The sequence below is a fragment of the Natator depressus genome, chromosome 18 (assembly GCF_965152275.1).
Source record: "Natator depressus isolate rNatDep1 chromosome 18, rNatDep2.hap1, whole genome shotgun sequence".
In the NCBI taxonomy this organism is placed as follows: domain Eukaryota; kingdom Metazoa; phylum Chordata; order Testudines; family Cheloniidae; genus Natator; species Natator depressus.
The window spans coordinates 21,369,490-21,384,790 of NC_134251.1; the positions used below are offsets into that span (position 1 = coordinate 21,369,490).

General features: G+C 45.4%; 1 protein-coding gene across 10 annotated transcripts in view; it reads right to left on the reverse strand.

Annotated features, from left to right (window-relative positions):
• Window positions 1–15,301, reverse strand: part of NPHP4 (nephrocystin 4) — a 103,656-nt gene that overhangs the window by 7,754 nt on the left and 80,601 nt on the right. For 9 of the 10 annotated variants that reach the window (XM_074975123.1, XM_074975120.1, XM_074975121.1 and 6 more), the window contains 9 exons: window positions 11,576–11,704; window positions 7,520–7,728; window positions 7,104–7,330; window positions 6,290–6,479; window positions 4,635–4,721; window positions 3,327–3,483; window positions 3,037–3,122; window positions 1,738–1,823; window positions 1,287–1,458 (listed from right to left, as the gene is read on the reverse strand). In XM_074975123.1, coding sequence (XP_074831224.1) covers window positions 1,287–1,458; window positions 1,738–1,823; window positions 3,037–3,122; window positions 3,327–3,483; window positions 4,635–4,721; window positions 6,290–6,479; window positions 7,104–7,330; window positions 7,520–7,728; window positions 11,576–11,704 — 1,343 coding nt within the window. The remainder of the gene's footprint in view (window positions 1–1,286; window positions 1,459–1,737; window positions 1,824–3,036; window positions 3,123–3,326; window positions 3,484–4,634; window positions 4,722–6,289; window positions 6,480–7,103; window positions 7,331–7,519; window positions 7,729–11,575; window positions 11,705–15,301) is intronic. The other variant, XM_074975119.1, reaches the window with a different exon arrangement.

The following is a 15,301-nucleotide window of genomic DNA, read 5'->3' on the forward strand; positions in this document are numbered from 1 at the left end:
GAGTGCAATACATCTAAGATATACTGGAGGCATTAGATGCCATGTGCAAAACAGAAGGTCTCTGAATGCATTTGGTTTTGTTGAGTTATGTACGTTAAGGTTACAGTCGTCATTCTTCCTTTTACACACGCTCGGCAAAGACAGTTCTGGCATTTTGTGTTTTACCTAAAAATTCTTCTCTGACAGCCCTATCAATATATCGACTACCAGAATACCGTCCGATGAGCTAGAAGGAAAGGGCAGGTTATTTGTATAGCTAGAACCTCCTACTTGAGGTGGAAAAGATACTTTGAAATGTCAGAGTAACAGACACTTTCATTTTAGGTGCCAAACAGATTTATGAATCAGATAAAAGACCCATGTGACATTACAAGCAAACGGGGGGCGGGGGGGGGAAGGTTACTCTGCTGAGAGAGACCCCAGAGCCTTATCTGTCAGGGGAAATCTGGACTATGGCTGTGGTAATGGTTTATGTACATGGGACTTTTGTAATAAATGAACCAAACAAGACCTATATTTACAGTAACAAAGACTGTTTGGATTGTTTTGGAGGACTCTGAAAGGGGAAATCGAGGCAGACCAGGCCATGGCCTGCCGCAGGAGGGTGCATCAGGCAGGGGCTGCCTTCTCACACATGCTTCCCTGCAATGTATTACAGTTCTAATTACCACTTCGGCCAACTAGAGCCCAGCCCCTACATCACAGGAAGCTAACACAGAATTCAAGATGTACAACTCCCAACCATAATTCAGGTCGCTGCAATGAAAGCAGCCCATTGTGGTGACGGAGCTCACTCTGGACGCCATCAAGGGAATTCATCTCCATGTTCTGCCTCAGTGAGGACAACATTTAAACACTGATTTTTTTATTTCCTAATTCATGGAATGGTTTGTGTGTCTTTTATTATTCACATTTATAATTACGACTAAATGAATTCTAAAGAAATTATTAGTCTTCAGATAGTCTCATTAATTCAGATAATTTGCCCTCTGGGGTTTTGTACCAATGATCCTACACATGACGACTTTAATCAAAAGATAATTATAATGAAGACTTTATGGCAGTAAATTGTTCATAATTCCTAATGGGACTGGTTTCATATTGGAGGGTTATTTTCACTGGGACTGTCAACGTAAGTCCATTCATAATTATAATTGTGAAGGATTTCACTAATTTTCAACTCACTCCTAACTCCAGTCTCTTCCAAATGAAAAGTTTCTCTTTGTGGTGGGGAAGGAAGAGAGGAATTGGCAGCAAACACTTCTGAGTCCAATGGCAGAGCCTACCTTCAGCTCCTGTGTGTGGGAGGTATAAGCTCTCACTTTCCTGATCGTTTGGGTGCCCCTGAGAACCAAGGAAAGGCGGGTCAGCTGGCCAGTTATGCAGCTAACATCCACACGTTGCAGCGAGTGAAGGTAAAATTGCCAGATCTGAATGGGTGCAGCAAGCCAGGCATCCCTGGAGCAGAGAGAGAGGAGCCTGTTATGACTGTACTAAAGGAAAAGGTGACACTGAATCTTCAGAACCCTCTTAACATCTTCCACCCTAGTCCAGGTTGTGCAAACAGGCGTATTTCAAGAGAATCATACAGATCTTCTTCCAGATTTTTGCTTGTCAGAAAAATAAGTCACGCGCTGGAACCAGTGTACTAGGAATGTTCCATGTGCGTTTCCTTATCTGCTCTGACAAGATTTCTGGAGAATTCTCTCTCTTCTACTTTTGGATTCTCTTACTTACGTATAAATAGCAACAAAGAATTTTTTGATCTGTGGGCTTGGTCCTCCAGCTACTTTTAAGAACACATCCTGTGGCTCCCCAGGACCCTGAGTACAGAAATCAGAAAGCATCGTTAGAATAGTTAACAAAGAGATCAAACCAGCTAATGAGGACCCCAGGGGTTCCTTTTCCCTTTATTTTAACCCCCCACCACTCCACTTCCACAAGCAGAGGGCTCCAGAACCCAGCTAAACTACCCTATTATATTATTATACAGCTTGGCTTCTTCCAACATTTTTAATTACAAAAGAGGATACAAACGGCTCTCACATTCCGGGTCTGTTTCAGTAATTAGATTTTGCAGAATTTCCCTCAAGTTTTCTAACAAGCCATAATCCAATTACCATGCTAGCAGATTTCTGCAATGGCAATTAACAAGCACCTTCATTACCGTCCGCATTTATGTGTGAGTTTGTTTTTCATTTAAATCCCAACTGGCTGAAAATAAAATCCAGGAAACTTGGAATCAGAGCTAAAAATTACAACACAGAGCATATCATGAGCTGCTTTTCTATGCATCTCCCTCTGATGGCCTGATCAAAAGCCCATTGACAGTCAGTGAGAGCCTGTCATTAACCTCCGTGGGCTTTGGATCAGCCCCTGAAAGCGTCTCAGTTATTGGATCAGGCCATCAGAGGGACATGCAGGAGATCAAGCAACACTTGTATGACGGAGAAATATCATCGCCTGAAAGGAAAGGGATCAGAAGTTAGATCGATCTATTTATTTATTTATCGATTGATCGAGTAGCCCTCCTCCCTGTAGTAACTGAGTCTTGAGTACTTGGATGCTGTCTTGGAATATGACACAAAGAGCAGCACCACAATCCAGTTGAGGTTTTGTGGTCTATTCAATAAGGACACATTTTTACTTCTTTCCTTATTGGAACCTCTGATTTCTGAAGAATTTATCTGTGGCACCTAGCTGGAGAGCTGGTGTTTCCATAAGTGGCAGTTTCCACCAGCATTTCAAATCTGGCCTTTCTTCACATGAACAATGCAATGCAGCCTAACAAATTATGGTTTATATTGTGGTATTAAACCCACAAATATGATGGAAGCAGGCTAGAGAAGTTCTGTTCCTTTTTAACAGGGGAGTGAGGCAGTCACAACCTAGTAACACCCAATATTCTATCATTACAGATCAATGAACCATTGGTGCATGGTATCTTTGCTTTAGATAAAGCGATCGATAGAAAAGAGATGGTGAACATAAAGGATAGACTCCATTGGATTGCCGCTTGATTTGTGTAAGTAGTACCATTTTTTTTGTTTCGCAAATGATGTTGGGGTCACTGCAGCGGACGTACATCTCCGGTTCCCCACCTGGCATTCCTGCTGGGGCACCTGGGGAAAAAAGCATAAGATGACCACTCTCCCTGCTGTTAGGCATAGGCCCATCTCCTGCCCTCGTTATCAGGAAGGCCTGAAAGCTGGCAAATCTCTAAGTATGTATCTCTTTAAAACCTACAACCCTGCAAAACAAAAACATGGAAACACAAGCAGACACAATATTTGCATGCCAGTTCTCAGCTGGATGCAGACAGTTACCTGGCAAGGTGTACCATGGAGGTAACCGTATGGACTTCTTCAGGAAGGTGAGCTCCGGATGATAGAATCGGAATGTCTGATCCACCACATGGGGCTGAGGCTCCACATTAACACTGAGAATTGCAATGGGTTTGTCACCATTTGCCTTAAAGAAGATCTGTGCAAAACAAAAAATAATAATGAATTCGTTGAGAGAGAAAGAAAAGAGACCGTCAACAAATGCTACAGCAGGGGTCGGCAACCTTCCGCACGCAGCCCATCAGGGTAATCTGCTGGCGGGCGGCGAGACATTTTGTGTACGTTGACCATCCGCAGGCACAGCCCCCCGCAGCTCCCAGTGGCCACGGTTCCCCGTTCCCAGCCAATGGGAGCTGCGGGAAGCTGTGGCCAGCATGTCCCTGCGGCCCACATGACTTCCCGCAGCTTCCATTGGCTGGGAAGGGCGAACCGCGGCCACTGGGAGCTGCGGGAGGCCGTGCCTGCCGACAGTCAATGTAAACAAAATCTTTTGCGACCCGCCAGCAGATTACCCTGACGGGCCGCATGCCAGCGGTTGCCGACCCCTGTGCTACAGCAAGAGAAAATAGCATCTCTGGCTTTCATTCCGACTGATAGTGGGAACAAAATCAATTCTCAATCTGTTTACAGCTCTGAAGTAGTTACCATCGAATAGCAGGGGACCTAGGATGCTATAAAGAGAACTCAATTTAAATAAATATGTGATGGTAAAATCTAGAACTATGAATGGAATCTCCAGGGCACTGAAACCATGCATTTTCAGGGGAGTAGCTTTAAAGTAATACTTGATAGAGGAATTAAAAACCAAGCCCAGGATGGTGACAGAGGGGTCAATAGATATGTTTGCAAACAAAATCCTTTCAAAAACAATGCTGACCATGGCTGTAAAGTCATTGTATTCTTCTCTTTTCATAACAAAACCTGTATGAGAAGCCACACAGACATGACTGGGTTCTAAATAGCCATGTTCACGAAATACATACAAACACATAAAGCCTAGTTATCTATACCCTGTCATACTGGTTTGTGGTGGCATTTACAACAGAGAACACAGTGAACATCAGCAGACAGCTCACAACGCATTTAAAGGGATACTACCCTATTTCTATACACTACAATAGACATCCAATGAAATTCAGAAAAGTTTATTTCCTGATCATTAAAAACCTTATGGCCTGCCATAAATGGGCAGTTAAAAGGAATTATATATGTGTAGGCTTAATCTTTGTCATAGGGTTTTGATCATTTGCAATTCACCTAAATGACAGCACTTCTTTTTGCCTCTGTTACCTTGATGCGTTTTGTCAGCATGGCACTGGACTTCCAGGGTGGTGCAGCTTCTGTGCCTTTATTAAACCTCAGCTCAGCAGGGCCCTGCTACAAATTAAGTAGTAGTAATCATGCAAAGCAGCAGTGCACGTCACGTCACGAATGCATTCTTTGGAATTTTCACCACTGTTTTGATCTAAATCTATAATGTTTAAGAAACCGTATCACAGTGAAAACTAGTAAGGGTAAAGTTCTCCTCCCAGAGCCTCCAGCTGTCCCTCTGCTTGTGACCAGCTGCTCTTTGCATACACCAAACAATGACAGCTCCCTGCATGTTGGGAGAGCAGGGTTTCAGAGCAGAGATCCCTACGCAGATAACGTTGTCCTGTAAAACACAAAGTGCTCTGCTCTAGAAGAGCTCTCCCTTGCACCTGGGAATTCAGGTACTAACTTTAAAACACCGTGAATTGCAAATTTCTTGTTGCTATTGGCCTCTTCGCAGTGTTGCTGAGGAAGCGAGAGTTGCTTTTCTATATTTCTGCATGTTCTTGTCATTGGTGGCTTTGCTAAAATCTGTGAACATCAGTAAAATAGTAAAAAGAAAAAAGAAAAGGAGTACTTGTGGCACCTTAGAGACTAACCAGTTTATTTGAGCATGAGCTTTCGTGAGCTACAGCTCACTTCATCGGATGCATAGCATATTGTGGACAGCATCAAGAGCCTGTTGTCCTCTGAACCCTCTCTTCTGTCCCACTGCTGAGAGTTAGAGGAGCACTCTAGGGTTACATAGCTGGCTTGTACCTCGGCCTAACCACTCTGAATTCTACAAGCACCCAGCAGCTTTGCCTCCCCTATTCATTTATTCTGTGGAATTGAGCTAAAAAGGGAATAAAAGGGAACAATTTGGATACAATCTCATTTTAAAAGCCAGTTTTATGCTTCTAAAGAGCAGACTAAGGGTCGCATTCATCCCACTGATGGAGTTACACCAATGAATTTGGCCCTAAATCTTAACACATCAAGAACTGAGAAGCACAGGTGGACATGAGCCAGTTGCAAAGGTAGAGGGGATTGTTCCCCCTGAAGCTAGAGCCCTGTCTTTAAAATGTAAGGCCTCTCTGTTTTAATCCTCATGTGAGCCTCACAAACACTGTGAGTTTGTTTGCTATTATTATTCAACCACAACAGATGGACAAGCCACTTTGGCCTCAAAGGCTGAGTCCCTTCTTATTTTTTCCAGTTTTGTGTGCTTTTTGTTTCCTGGTTCTGCTGGGGCCAGAAGAGAGAAGATTACAGAAGAGCCTCTTCCAGATATTTCTGACGTCTCCCAAAGACATTCAGCCATTGCTCCTCGGCAACAAAGACCTGATATTTTTAGGCCCTCCCTTATGAGCTAAGTCATATTTCTGTAAATTTATTGGTGTGATATCAGACAGCAGGAACAGAAGAAAATAAATGCTATAGAAAGCAATATAAAGAACAGCTGATGTTAAGTGATGTGGCATACTACCCATCACCTGCTAGAAATAGCATTGGTTATAAAATGGGCATAGAAGTTTATACAGTTAGCATCATGTTTAATTCTAGATAATGATGGTAGGCAAATGGACCCTTTCCTCATTGTTTTATTTGTCCTATGTCATAATACAGCAGAAGTGATAGGGTGATGTGTGTACCTGCATCATGACAGCGCGGTCTATAGAGAAGGTCTGGTATTTAAATGGAATGTGAATGGTCTCTTTGGGGCGCAGGTAGACCTGAGGCATGAGGTTGTCCTGAAGATGGAACATGTCCTCTTCTACTGGAGTAGTCATTGTTTGGGTCAGCTCTTTGAAGTGTCTCCACTCCCTACTGTCCACAATAACACTGTGGAAAAAAATCAAAGGCAGAGTTACTTTGGGGACAGAACATCCCAGGAGCTGGGGTTCCCCCGATCCCAAAACGAGGCTGTGAGTTATACCTAGACCTCAGTGTACGGGGTTGGAAAAAAGACAGTTGCTGGAATGTGCAGGCACATATTAAATGGAAAGAAAAATCCAAAATCAACCACACCTTTGGTTTGGGAAACAAAGACCTCTCCTCTCCTCGCCCCCAGTACACCCGCCCCTCCCCGAACACTGCACAGTGAGGCACGTGAATTACAGCTAGCGGCAGGATAACTAGGGTAGATTTGACCTAGTGTGGCAACTCCTCTGTGCTTAGCTTCTCGGTAGCTTGCGTTCTCCCATCCCTTTAGATAGTGATACAGGACGTGGGAAGAAAACAAAAGAAAAGTGAAATCTCTGAACGGGGGGAGCAGATCATTGGTATATGATGGAGTCCTCATTATAGACTAACCCCCCCGCCTTTCCCAATAAAGCCTGGAAAGCAACAAGCTCGATCCCAAAGACACCTCTTGTCTCACGTTTCCATAAGTGCCTCTTTGCTCTGGGCTGGCTTTCCAAGTGTAACGTGCAGAATTTTGGAGGGGAGAAGGCCTTTGGCTCCTACCTCAGCTCAGGGTGGTCGATCTCAATCGTCACTGTGTGCCGGACGTTGTATGGGTTTCTCAGTGCAAACTCAAAGAACTCTGCGGTGCCCAGCGTGGCATAGAGCGTGTAGTTGGTGGTGATGGCCTGACTCAGCATGCTGGAGATGCTCTCGGCCTTGATGCGCTCCCGGTAGGCATCAATAATCTGCAGGTCCCTGGAGTGCTGGATGCGCTCCTCACGCCGGCCCTATCGAAGAAGAGATGCACTATGACTAACGCACTGATGTGGGCCCCTCCCCTGTGTGTCTGAGGATTCATCCGAAGGAACCCGCCCCCAAACCCTGACATGAGAGATGCTACAAGGTGTTTTATCAGGCCTGGCTCCCGATTGCTCTCTGGTCCCAAGATCGTTTAGACAGCGCTCTGTGCTCCTCACCATGAGGCTTGCTCTCCTCCCGCTGACATCCTCCTGGGCTTCGAGCTGTCGCACCATCATCATCCTCTCCAGCTTCCGCCTGCGGCTGGCGTTGGCCTCGCGGCTGGCGTGCTGGAAGGCCGTGCTCACTTCCTGCAGGCGGCTGAACAGCATGGCAGCCAGCTCGCTGTCCACGTCCGCCAGCTTCTGGGCTTGGGACACGTTCTTAGCTGGGTGCAAAGGAAACAAGCGTCAGAGTCTGGGGCTGAGCGAGTTGGGAGTGGACCCCATGGGGAGCAGTGCAGTAGACCACTGAGACAGGGAGATGGATGGATGACCTGGGCAAACAGAGGGATATGCTGACTTGAGTTGCCTCAAGCATGCAGGTGTTTGAAGCCGCCTAGATTGGCAAGCAAATGAAGCGGCAACCACCAGGAAGGGGAGCTGAGGAACAGCCGCTTTGCGGTCCAGACTGCTCTTTCCTTGACCAAGCCTCAGTCTGGCCTAAGGGGCCAGTAAAAGCTGAGTAGTCCCAGTAGAAGCCTGGGTAGTAGGTGGAATTGATACCCAGGGTTTGGCACCAAAATCGGCCGTGAAAGCAACACACCCAGGGCTGTCAGGCAGTTTTTTACATTACACAGTTTCTGAAGCTTTCCACAGACAGCCGACAAATCACATCTCTCCTATATGTGTGGCCATCGTGCCAGATCTGAGCAACACATTGCGCTATATTAATTCTCTCTGGCCTGGGGATCCCAACAAAAGTTCCTCTCAGTAGTGACAATGTAACTACGAGGCCTGGATTAAATGCAGAATAAACAACAAGCATCTGGGATTTACGGGACTCTGACAATCGCCAGAATATCCAGATGAACCCAAACAATCTCAAGCCACCAAACATTCCAGAAGGGACTTCTGTTCCTCTCCCTTAGTTCAAAACCAGCCTGTTTCCTGCTGTACACTATGCACACATCTATGTTTTTATTAAAATGTTCTCTCTCTCTGTCTCTCTCTCTCATTTCTCCACAAAATTGCCGCTGGAGCAGCTCCCAATTGAAGTGCCAGCCAATATTTAATATGTGAAATACAATCCACTACCAAGCACTTGATGCATGGGATTAAACTCTCTACATGACGTGTAACTCCACACAGAGGCTGTTTGAGTCTTGCTGCATTACATTTTCTTAAAAAATTGGTAAACAAGGGTTATTTGCAAATTACCCACCTGAATTTAATTTTAAATCCATTTAACTGTTTCCCAGACTTGGCAAATTGGGTTAGACATCTTGAGCCAAAATGCTCGTATTTTAGCAATAGTCATATTTCAGCAAGTGTCCACAATGTTTAACCTTACGGGCCATGTTAAAAAATTAACGAGAAAGGAGGATGCCTGGCTGGAAAAGCCTGTCTCAGTAGGGGAACTTCTGCAATTTAAAAGCTGAATGTTCTGATATCAAAACCATTCCATGGAGGGTGCATTCATCCAATTCACTCTGCCACATGAGGCCAGCGCACACAGCTCAGCACATAGAGCACTCCACCTGGGACTGTGACACCCAGCCAGGCATTTACATTTCCCATATCTCTGTGCTTCCTAACTCCTGCTGAATTAGAAGCAGGTGTGCTGTGGGAGAGAGGATTCAGACCGGATTTCTGACCCACTGGGGAGGAGTGGAAATCTTGTGCGGGAGCACGTCTTTGAGGGATTTCCAGGTCAGCGAATTTGGATCAAAATCTAAACCTTTGACTTTTCTCTGAACTGAACCTTATGAGGTTCTCTGGTACGTGTACGTGTACACACACACACACACACACACACACACGCTCTCTGAGACAGTCAACTGCCTCTGATTCATACCATCAAAATGTGCGCTAGCTCAACCACAAGATGCGGGCTTGATGCAAGAATTTCTGTGCTTTGCAGGAGATCAGACTAGGAAATCATAATGGTCCCTTCTGGCTTTAAAATCTCAGATTCTTCTTCTTCCTGCATTACCTTTTTTGACACTTTGTGCAAAATGTCTAATTCAGTACTTCACATACCTCGTCATAGAATCATAGAAATGTAGGACTTGGATAAGTCATCTAGTCTAGTCCCCTGCACTGAGGCTGGACTGAGTATCATCTAGACCATCCCTGGTAGGTGTTTGTCTCACCTGTCCTGAAAAACCTCCAATGACAGAGATGCCATAACCTCCCTAGGGAATTTGTTCCGGTGCTTAACTACCATGACAGTTGAAAAGATTTTTCCCTACATCTCTGTTGCTGCAATTTAAGCCCATTACTTCTTGTCCTGTCTTCGGTGGTTAAGGAGAACAATTTATTATTCACACTTTATAACAACATTTCATGTACTTGAATACTGGTATCGTGTCCCCCCTTAGTCTTCCCTTCTCCCAACTAAATAAAGCCATTTTTTTCAGTCTTTGCTCATTGGTCAGGCTCTCTAGACCTTTAGTCAGTTTTGTTGCTCTCCTCTAGACTTTCTCCAATTTGTCCACATCTTTCCTGCAGTGAAAACTGCCCAGGCTGGGAATACAACAGTTGTATAAATAGCTCACACATTAGCTTAGACATAGGGCACATCGGGACAACCTGTCTTGTTGACACTCATCAGAAAGTCCATTAAAAGCATACATAGATGCATAATAGTATTTCTGTACCCCCTATCTCCCCTGGGAATTCTGCGTATGGGCAGCTCTCTTTCATTTCACACACCATCTGGAGCTCCTTTGGGAACAGGTGCTTAATTTGATAAAATATTTCAACGACTCTTACTCAAGAAATATACCCAATTCCAGCTGCACAAACGCATCACGGATAGCACAGGGTAGAGAATGTATCTGTGTGTGTCTGTGCTCTTGTACACTCGCATCTCAACACAGATGTGTGTTTAGTGAGCTGAGGAGGAGAATGTGGAAGATTAATGTCTCTCTCTAAGAGCCTGATTCTCATTTACACGATGGCGCAGACTCACTGATGCTGCGAGAGCAGTGTCAAGGGGCCTAAATGTAAATGACAAGCAGGTCAGACGTGTTTGAAAGACGTTACATGCCAGGCACAAAGGCAGGGCTGAGTGAACTGCATGTTAAGCTCATCTGAACCTGGACATAATAAGGGGTTCCCCATTTGCTGAATGCAACATACACCCCTTCATGGGAAGGAGTTAAATTTGGGCCCAAGACTCTTTGTCCAGGCCTATGTAAAGGCAAGCAGGCCTCAAAACTTCAATAATTACTTAAAGGAATATAATTTTCGACTTGAGCCCTCCCATCTCTAACTACATGGGCTATTGCTGCTCTCTGATGTAGGGGAGTTTAAATCACCGCGAGGCTGAAAATCAGCAGCCATCCCTCACCCTCAGCAGCTGCAGACTAACCGGACCGTAAATTCTACTCACAGGACCCAGCTTCGCAGGCTCAGAGCTGCAGAGTAGAGCCGGATTTTCACAGAGCCAACCTCAGCAAACACTTCGAGTCAATGATTCACAGGCCCCAGTTTCTCACCTCTTCAGACAGCCAGCTGAGACCCATACAAGTGTTTTTCTGACAACAGCTTCATTTCGAGCAGACAAGCAAGGGGAGAGGCTTCTCCCTTTGCTAAAGAATGGACTCGTGATGCCGCAGTGGCCTGAGCAGCTAAGGATTTACCTCCTGGACCCAACCGTATCTGGGAACTGGAACGAGTTGGGTGAAAAGCATCCCCTAATATTGGCTGATGAGAGAGTTCAGCAGAATCCGATTGTAGCTCAGCCTCTCAGTGGATGTTTGTCGGCACCGGCTGAGCAAACATCAGGTTCTGAACATTCACAGCCCAGGGGAACTATTTAGGCAGCAGCCGTGGGGGTAGATAATTTGGGGAACAAAATCCCCAATAACCCACCAGCAGATGGACCACTTCATGCTGATAGAACATATGCTTGTAACATGCTATTGTGGGAGAAAGGGGAAACACCGAGTCCAGGGACCCAGTGCACACGGCACTTGTGTCTTTGAGCAATTGTCGCCTTTGGTACTTTTAATAGCGCACAGGAGAAAAACTATTGCCAGACAATAGCTAGGAGCCGGCGGGACCTACCCCCAGGAGTATTGAGAGAGAACAGGCTGCCTCCGTGGAAGCTGCTGGTCCCATCATGCGAGGAGACAATGCGAGAGCGCGGGGGTGGCAAGGAGTTTGGTTTCTTCAGCCTCTGCTCACACAGGTGACCTGCAACAGAAACACAGAGCTGGTGAAGGTGGGGTAGGTGGGCCCCAGCCACGCCCAGAAAAAAAGCCCTTTGCTGTGGGGATCTGCCTCACTAGCATGGAGTCGGAATGACCCCGGCCCAACAATGATCCCCATCCGCGACAGGAGAGAGGCGCTTCTTAAGTTGGACCCTAAAGGTAGCATTTTCTGAAATGCTCCGTTGACCTAGCTTTGCTTCCATTAAAGCCAATGGGAGTGTTCACCATGGCTGCAATATTCACAACAGTACCTAGCACTTATCTAGAACTCGACAGCAGTAGATCTGAAAGCACTTTACAAAGGAGGGCAGGATCATTCTCCCCATTCTACAGATGGGGAAACTGAGGCACAGAAAGGTTAAAGTGACTTGCTGATGGTCACCCAGTATGCCAGTGGTAGAGTTGGGAATAGAACCCCGGTCTCCTCATCCTGTGCCCTGGCCACTAAGCCACTGAGCACCCACAAGAAGACCTTTGTTTTTAATAACAGTTCAGTGCTCAAGAATGTGCCAGATGGACATCCCTGGATCCCAATGCCTTCAGTTTATCTCCAGCAGAGACAGCAGCATTGCAAGGTTCACCCACACACAGGGTTAACGTTCTTCAGCCCTGCCCTGGAGGGGCCACCTCTTGGAACCAGGAGAGTTCTGTCTGCACGGTCCACACTCTATCCGTATTGCTAGCCAGGGGCCAGTTCGTGTCAGGAGGGACAATGGAGCCTGACTGAGACCGTCTCATTTCACAGTCCACCAACAGATGGCATTTATTATAATACAGCACATTGTTCCTCCCATGGGCACCTGTTGCCAGTTGCTTCATGTCACTGCAGGACACAGATACCAGATCACAACATGCAGTAAAAAAAATTCCCTGCTGCTATAAACTGGAAAAATTTCAGTGAAATCAAGAATTTGGCCCAATGTATTTAACTTCTATCACAACCATAGCCCAAAACTAACCAGTTCTCTAGCAAGAGAATAAGAGCAACCACTTTTAAAAAATAATTGTTCTAGCTAATTCCATTTCTCAAAGTTCTGTGTTTAAAGTTCACTTTCCCTTCTCATGCTAGGTATTTTTCTTTTCCCTTTCTCAACTCTTGACAAACTTCAGGCTGGTTCCTTTCATAGAACCAGAACAAATAATCATACAAACAAATCGACATCCCCCAGAGCAATGTTAATAAAATCTCCATCTGCACCAAGACGCGTGACTGAGCCCAGAGAGAGCTATGTTTACAGCCCGGCGCCTGGCAGTTATGGGATAGGATATTACACATATTGATCTAGCATCCCGACCTGAACAGGTAGCCCATATAATTTAAATGCAGACACATCAGGGCTTCCCCTTGTCAGAACGAATTTGTACTCATTTTCCTGTGGTATCTGAGCAGAACACAGCATGTGCTTTATGACCCTGAAACATAATAGTGGATTTCTGCAGTTACTTAAGAGGACTCTGGTTCATTTATTACTATTAATCATGTTGATTACAGTAGTGCCTAATGACCAACGAAGAGTAGGGCCGACTGTGTTAGGTGCTGTACAAAAACAGAGTAGCCAACAGTCCTGCCTCGAACCGCTGACAATCGAAATAAAGCAGACGGATGCAGGGTGGGGGAGGGGGAGAACAGAACAGCAGAGTGAACTATGGGATGGCTGCAGACAGCCTGGAGGTGCCCCAGATGAGTTAGGTAGTTAGGAGGTGATCAGCTGAATGGTAAGGAAAGGGAAGGGAGCTGGGACTTTAAGAGGGGTGAGTGGGGCAGGCTTGGGGAGAAGAGAGAGGGATAGGCAGGTGTGGAGTGGAAGCAACACTGGGGAAGGGGAATGGGGAAGGTTGGAGCAAACAGACAATCAACACAGGGCACAGTAGGTCCGACAGAGCTGTAGGAAGTCCCCTGAATGGCTCTGGCTGCTTCTGCAGCTGCTCTGACCAACTGGAGCCTCTCTCTGCACCTTGGGTACTTCCTTACACATCAGGCTGCAAACTGGGACAGCGTCACGGACTATCCAAAACATCTTCCTTCTAACCCAGGGAAGGGTATCCAAGGAGGTACTGTTAGGCACTTTACAGATGTATATCTTTGATTCTTAGTCTACAGGAGTCATCACAGAACCTTACTACAGCCACTGCGAAACCTGCACTCTCTACTGGTGTAATGAAGTTCAGATTTAAGGAGTTGAGGCATCATGTATCTACAGAAGGAGATTTGCTTCCCCAAACACACACGCTGCTGCATTTTAAAGTCAATTTGCCCATGACTGAAGTAGACAGACATATTTCTTCTGATTTTGTAACAGCCTCTCATAGAATCATAGACTTTAAGATCAGAAAGGACCATTATGATCGTCTAGTCTGACCTCCTGCACAACGCAGGCCATGGAATCTCACCCACCCACTCCTGTAACAAACCCCTAACTTATGTCTGAGCTACTGAAGTCCTCAAATCGTGGTTTAAAGACTCTCATGAACTTTGCCAAAGTTTTTCAGGTTTCAAAAGCACCACTGAAAAACGAACGTTTCCGCCTGCTAAACCTTTTATCACTCCAGCTTGCTTCTCAGATGAAGTAAAGGCAATCTGGAATTTGTGAATGTTGTTATGAGGAATGGAAATTACCAAATGAACTGATTGGCTGACAAGACTTGCACTGGATAGGCCAAAAACAACACTAAACGTTTTGGTAAGACAAGGTCAAGTCTGGGAGACTTAAAACATGGTCTTGCTTTCTGAGTGAAATTTGCACTCCCCAGTGGTTGCCACTGTAGAAAATACATACTGTGGCCATGCCAACATGGCCACAAGAAAATGTGCCTGTTAGAGAAAAGTTATGTAGATTTTAATAGCAAATGATAACTTTTCTCCGGGTCTTTTGGACCTGGCTATGCATTTAATAGAAAATTAGATCCCTGCTATAGAATTCTGCAGGATGGTTTAAAAAGAAGTCAGCAGTAACAAATAGATTCACGTCCCTGTTACATTTTATAGATTTTAGGGTGACTGCTGTAGGACCCTGTTAGTTTCATCACGATTACATTTTTTAGGACCTTTCCCATTAGGGACAGGATAACTGTTCCCATTAACTAATCGTTTAGACACTGTGTTGGATTTTTACTATGGGTCTTTGCAGTATGTAAGTGACATATTTTCTTTATTGCTACCACTGAAAATACGTACCTTAACAGAGACAATAGCTGTCCAGAGTCCTGGAGCTAGGGTGAGGGGCTTTCATTACCCACAAGAGGCCCAAATACTCCCTGGCATTTGCTTGTATCACTGGCAAAGTTTGTTATTCCAATGTCTCTTCCTTCCACATACTAGCTATTATATCAAGTGAAGAAAGACTAGCCCTAACACTGATCTGTTTACTGTCTTGTCACCTCTCTATGCTGTTGTAATTACATCCATATATAGGCTATCCCAGACTGTACAGGATGAAGCTGTAAAGTTGTCTGTGGATTCACCTAACCGACAAATGCACTCTGTCCTTCAGATAAAAGCTCCATAACTGTGGAGAATTTGGGAGACATTTGGCTGCAGCACCTGACATTGTTTTTCAATATTTAGGGCTGGATTCCAGCG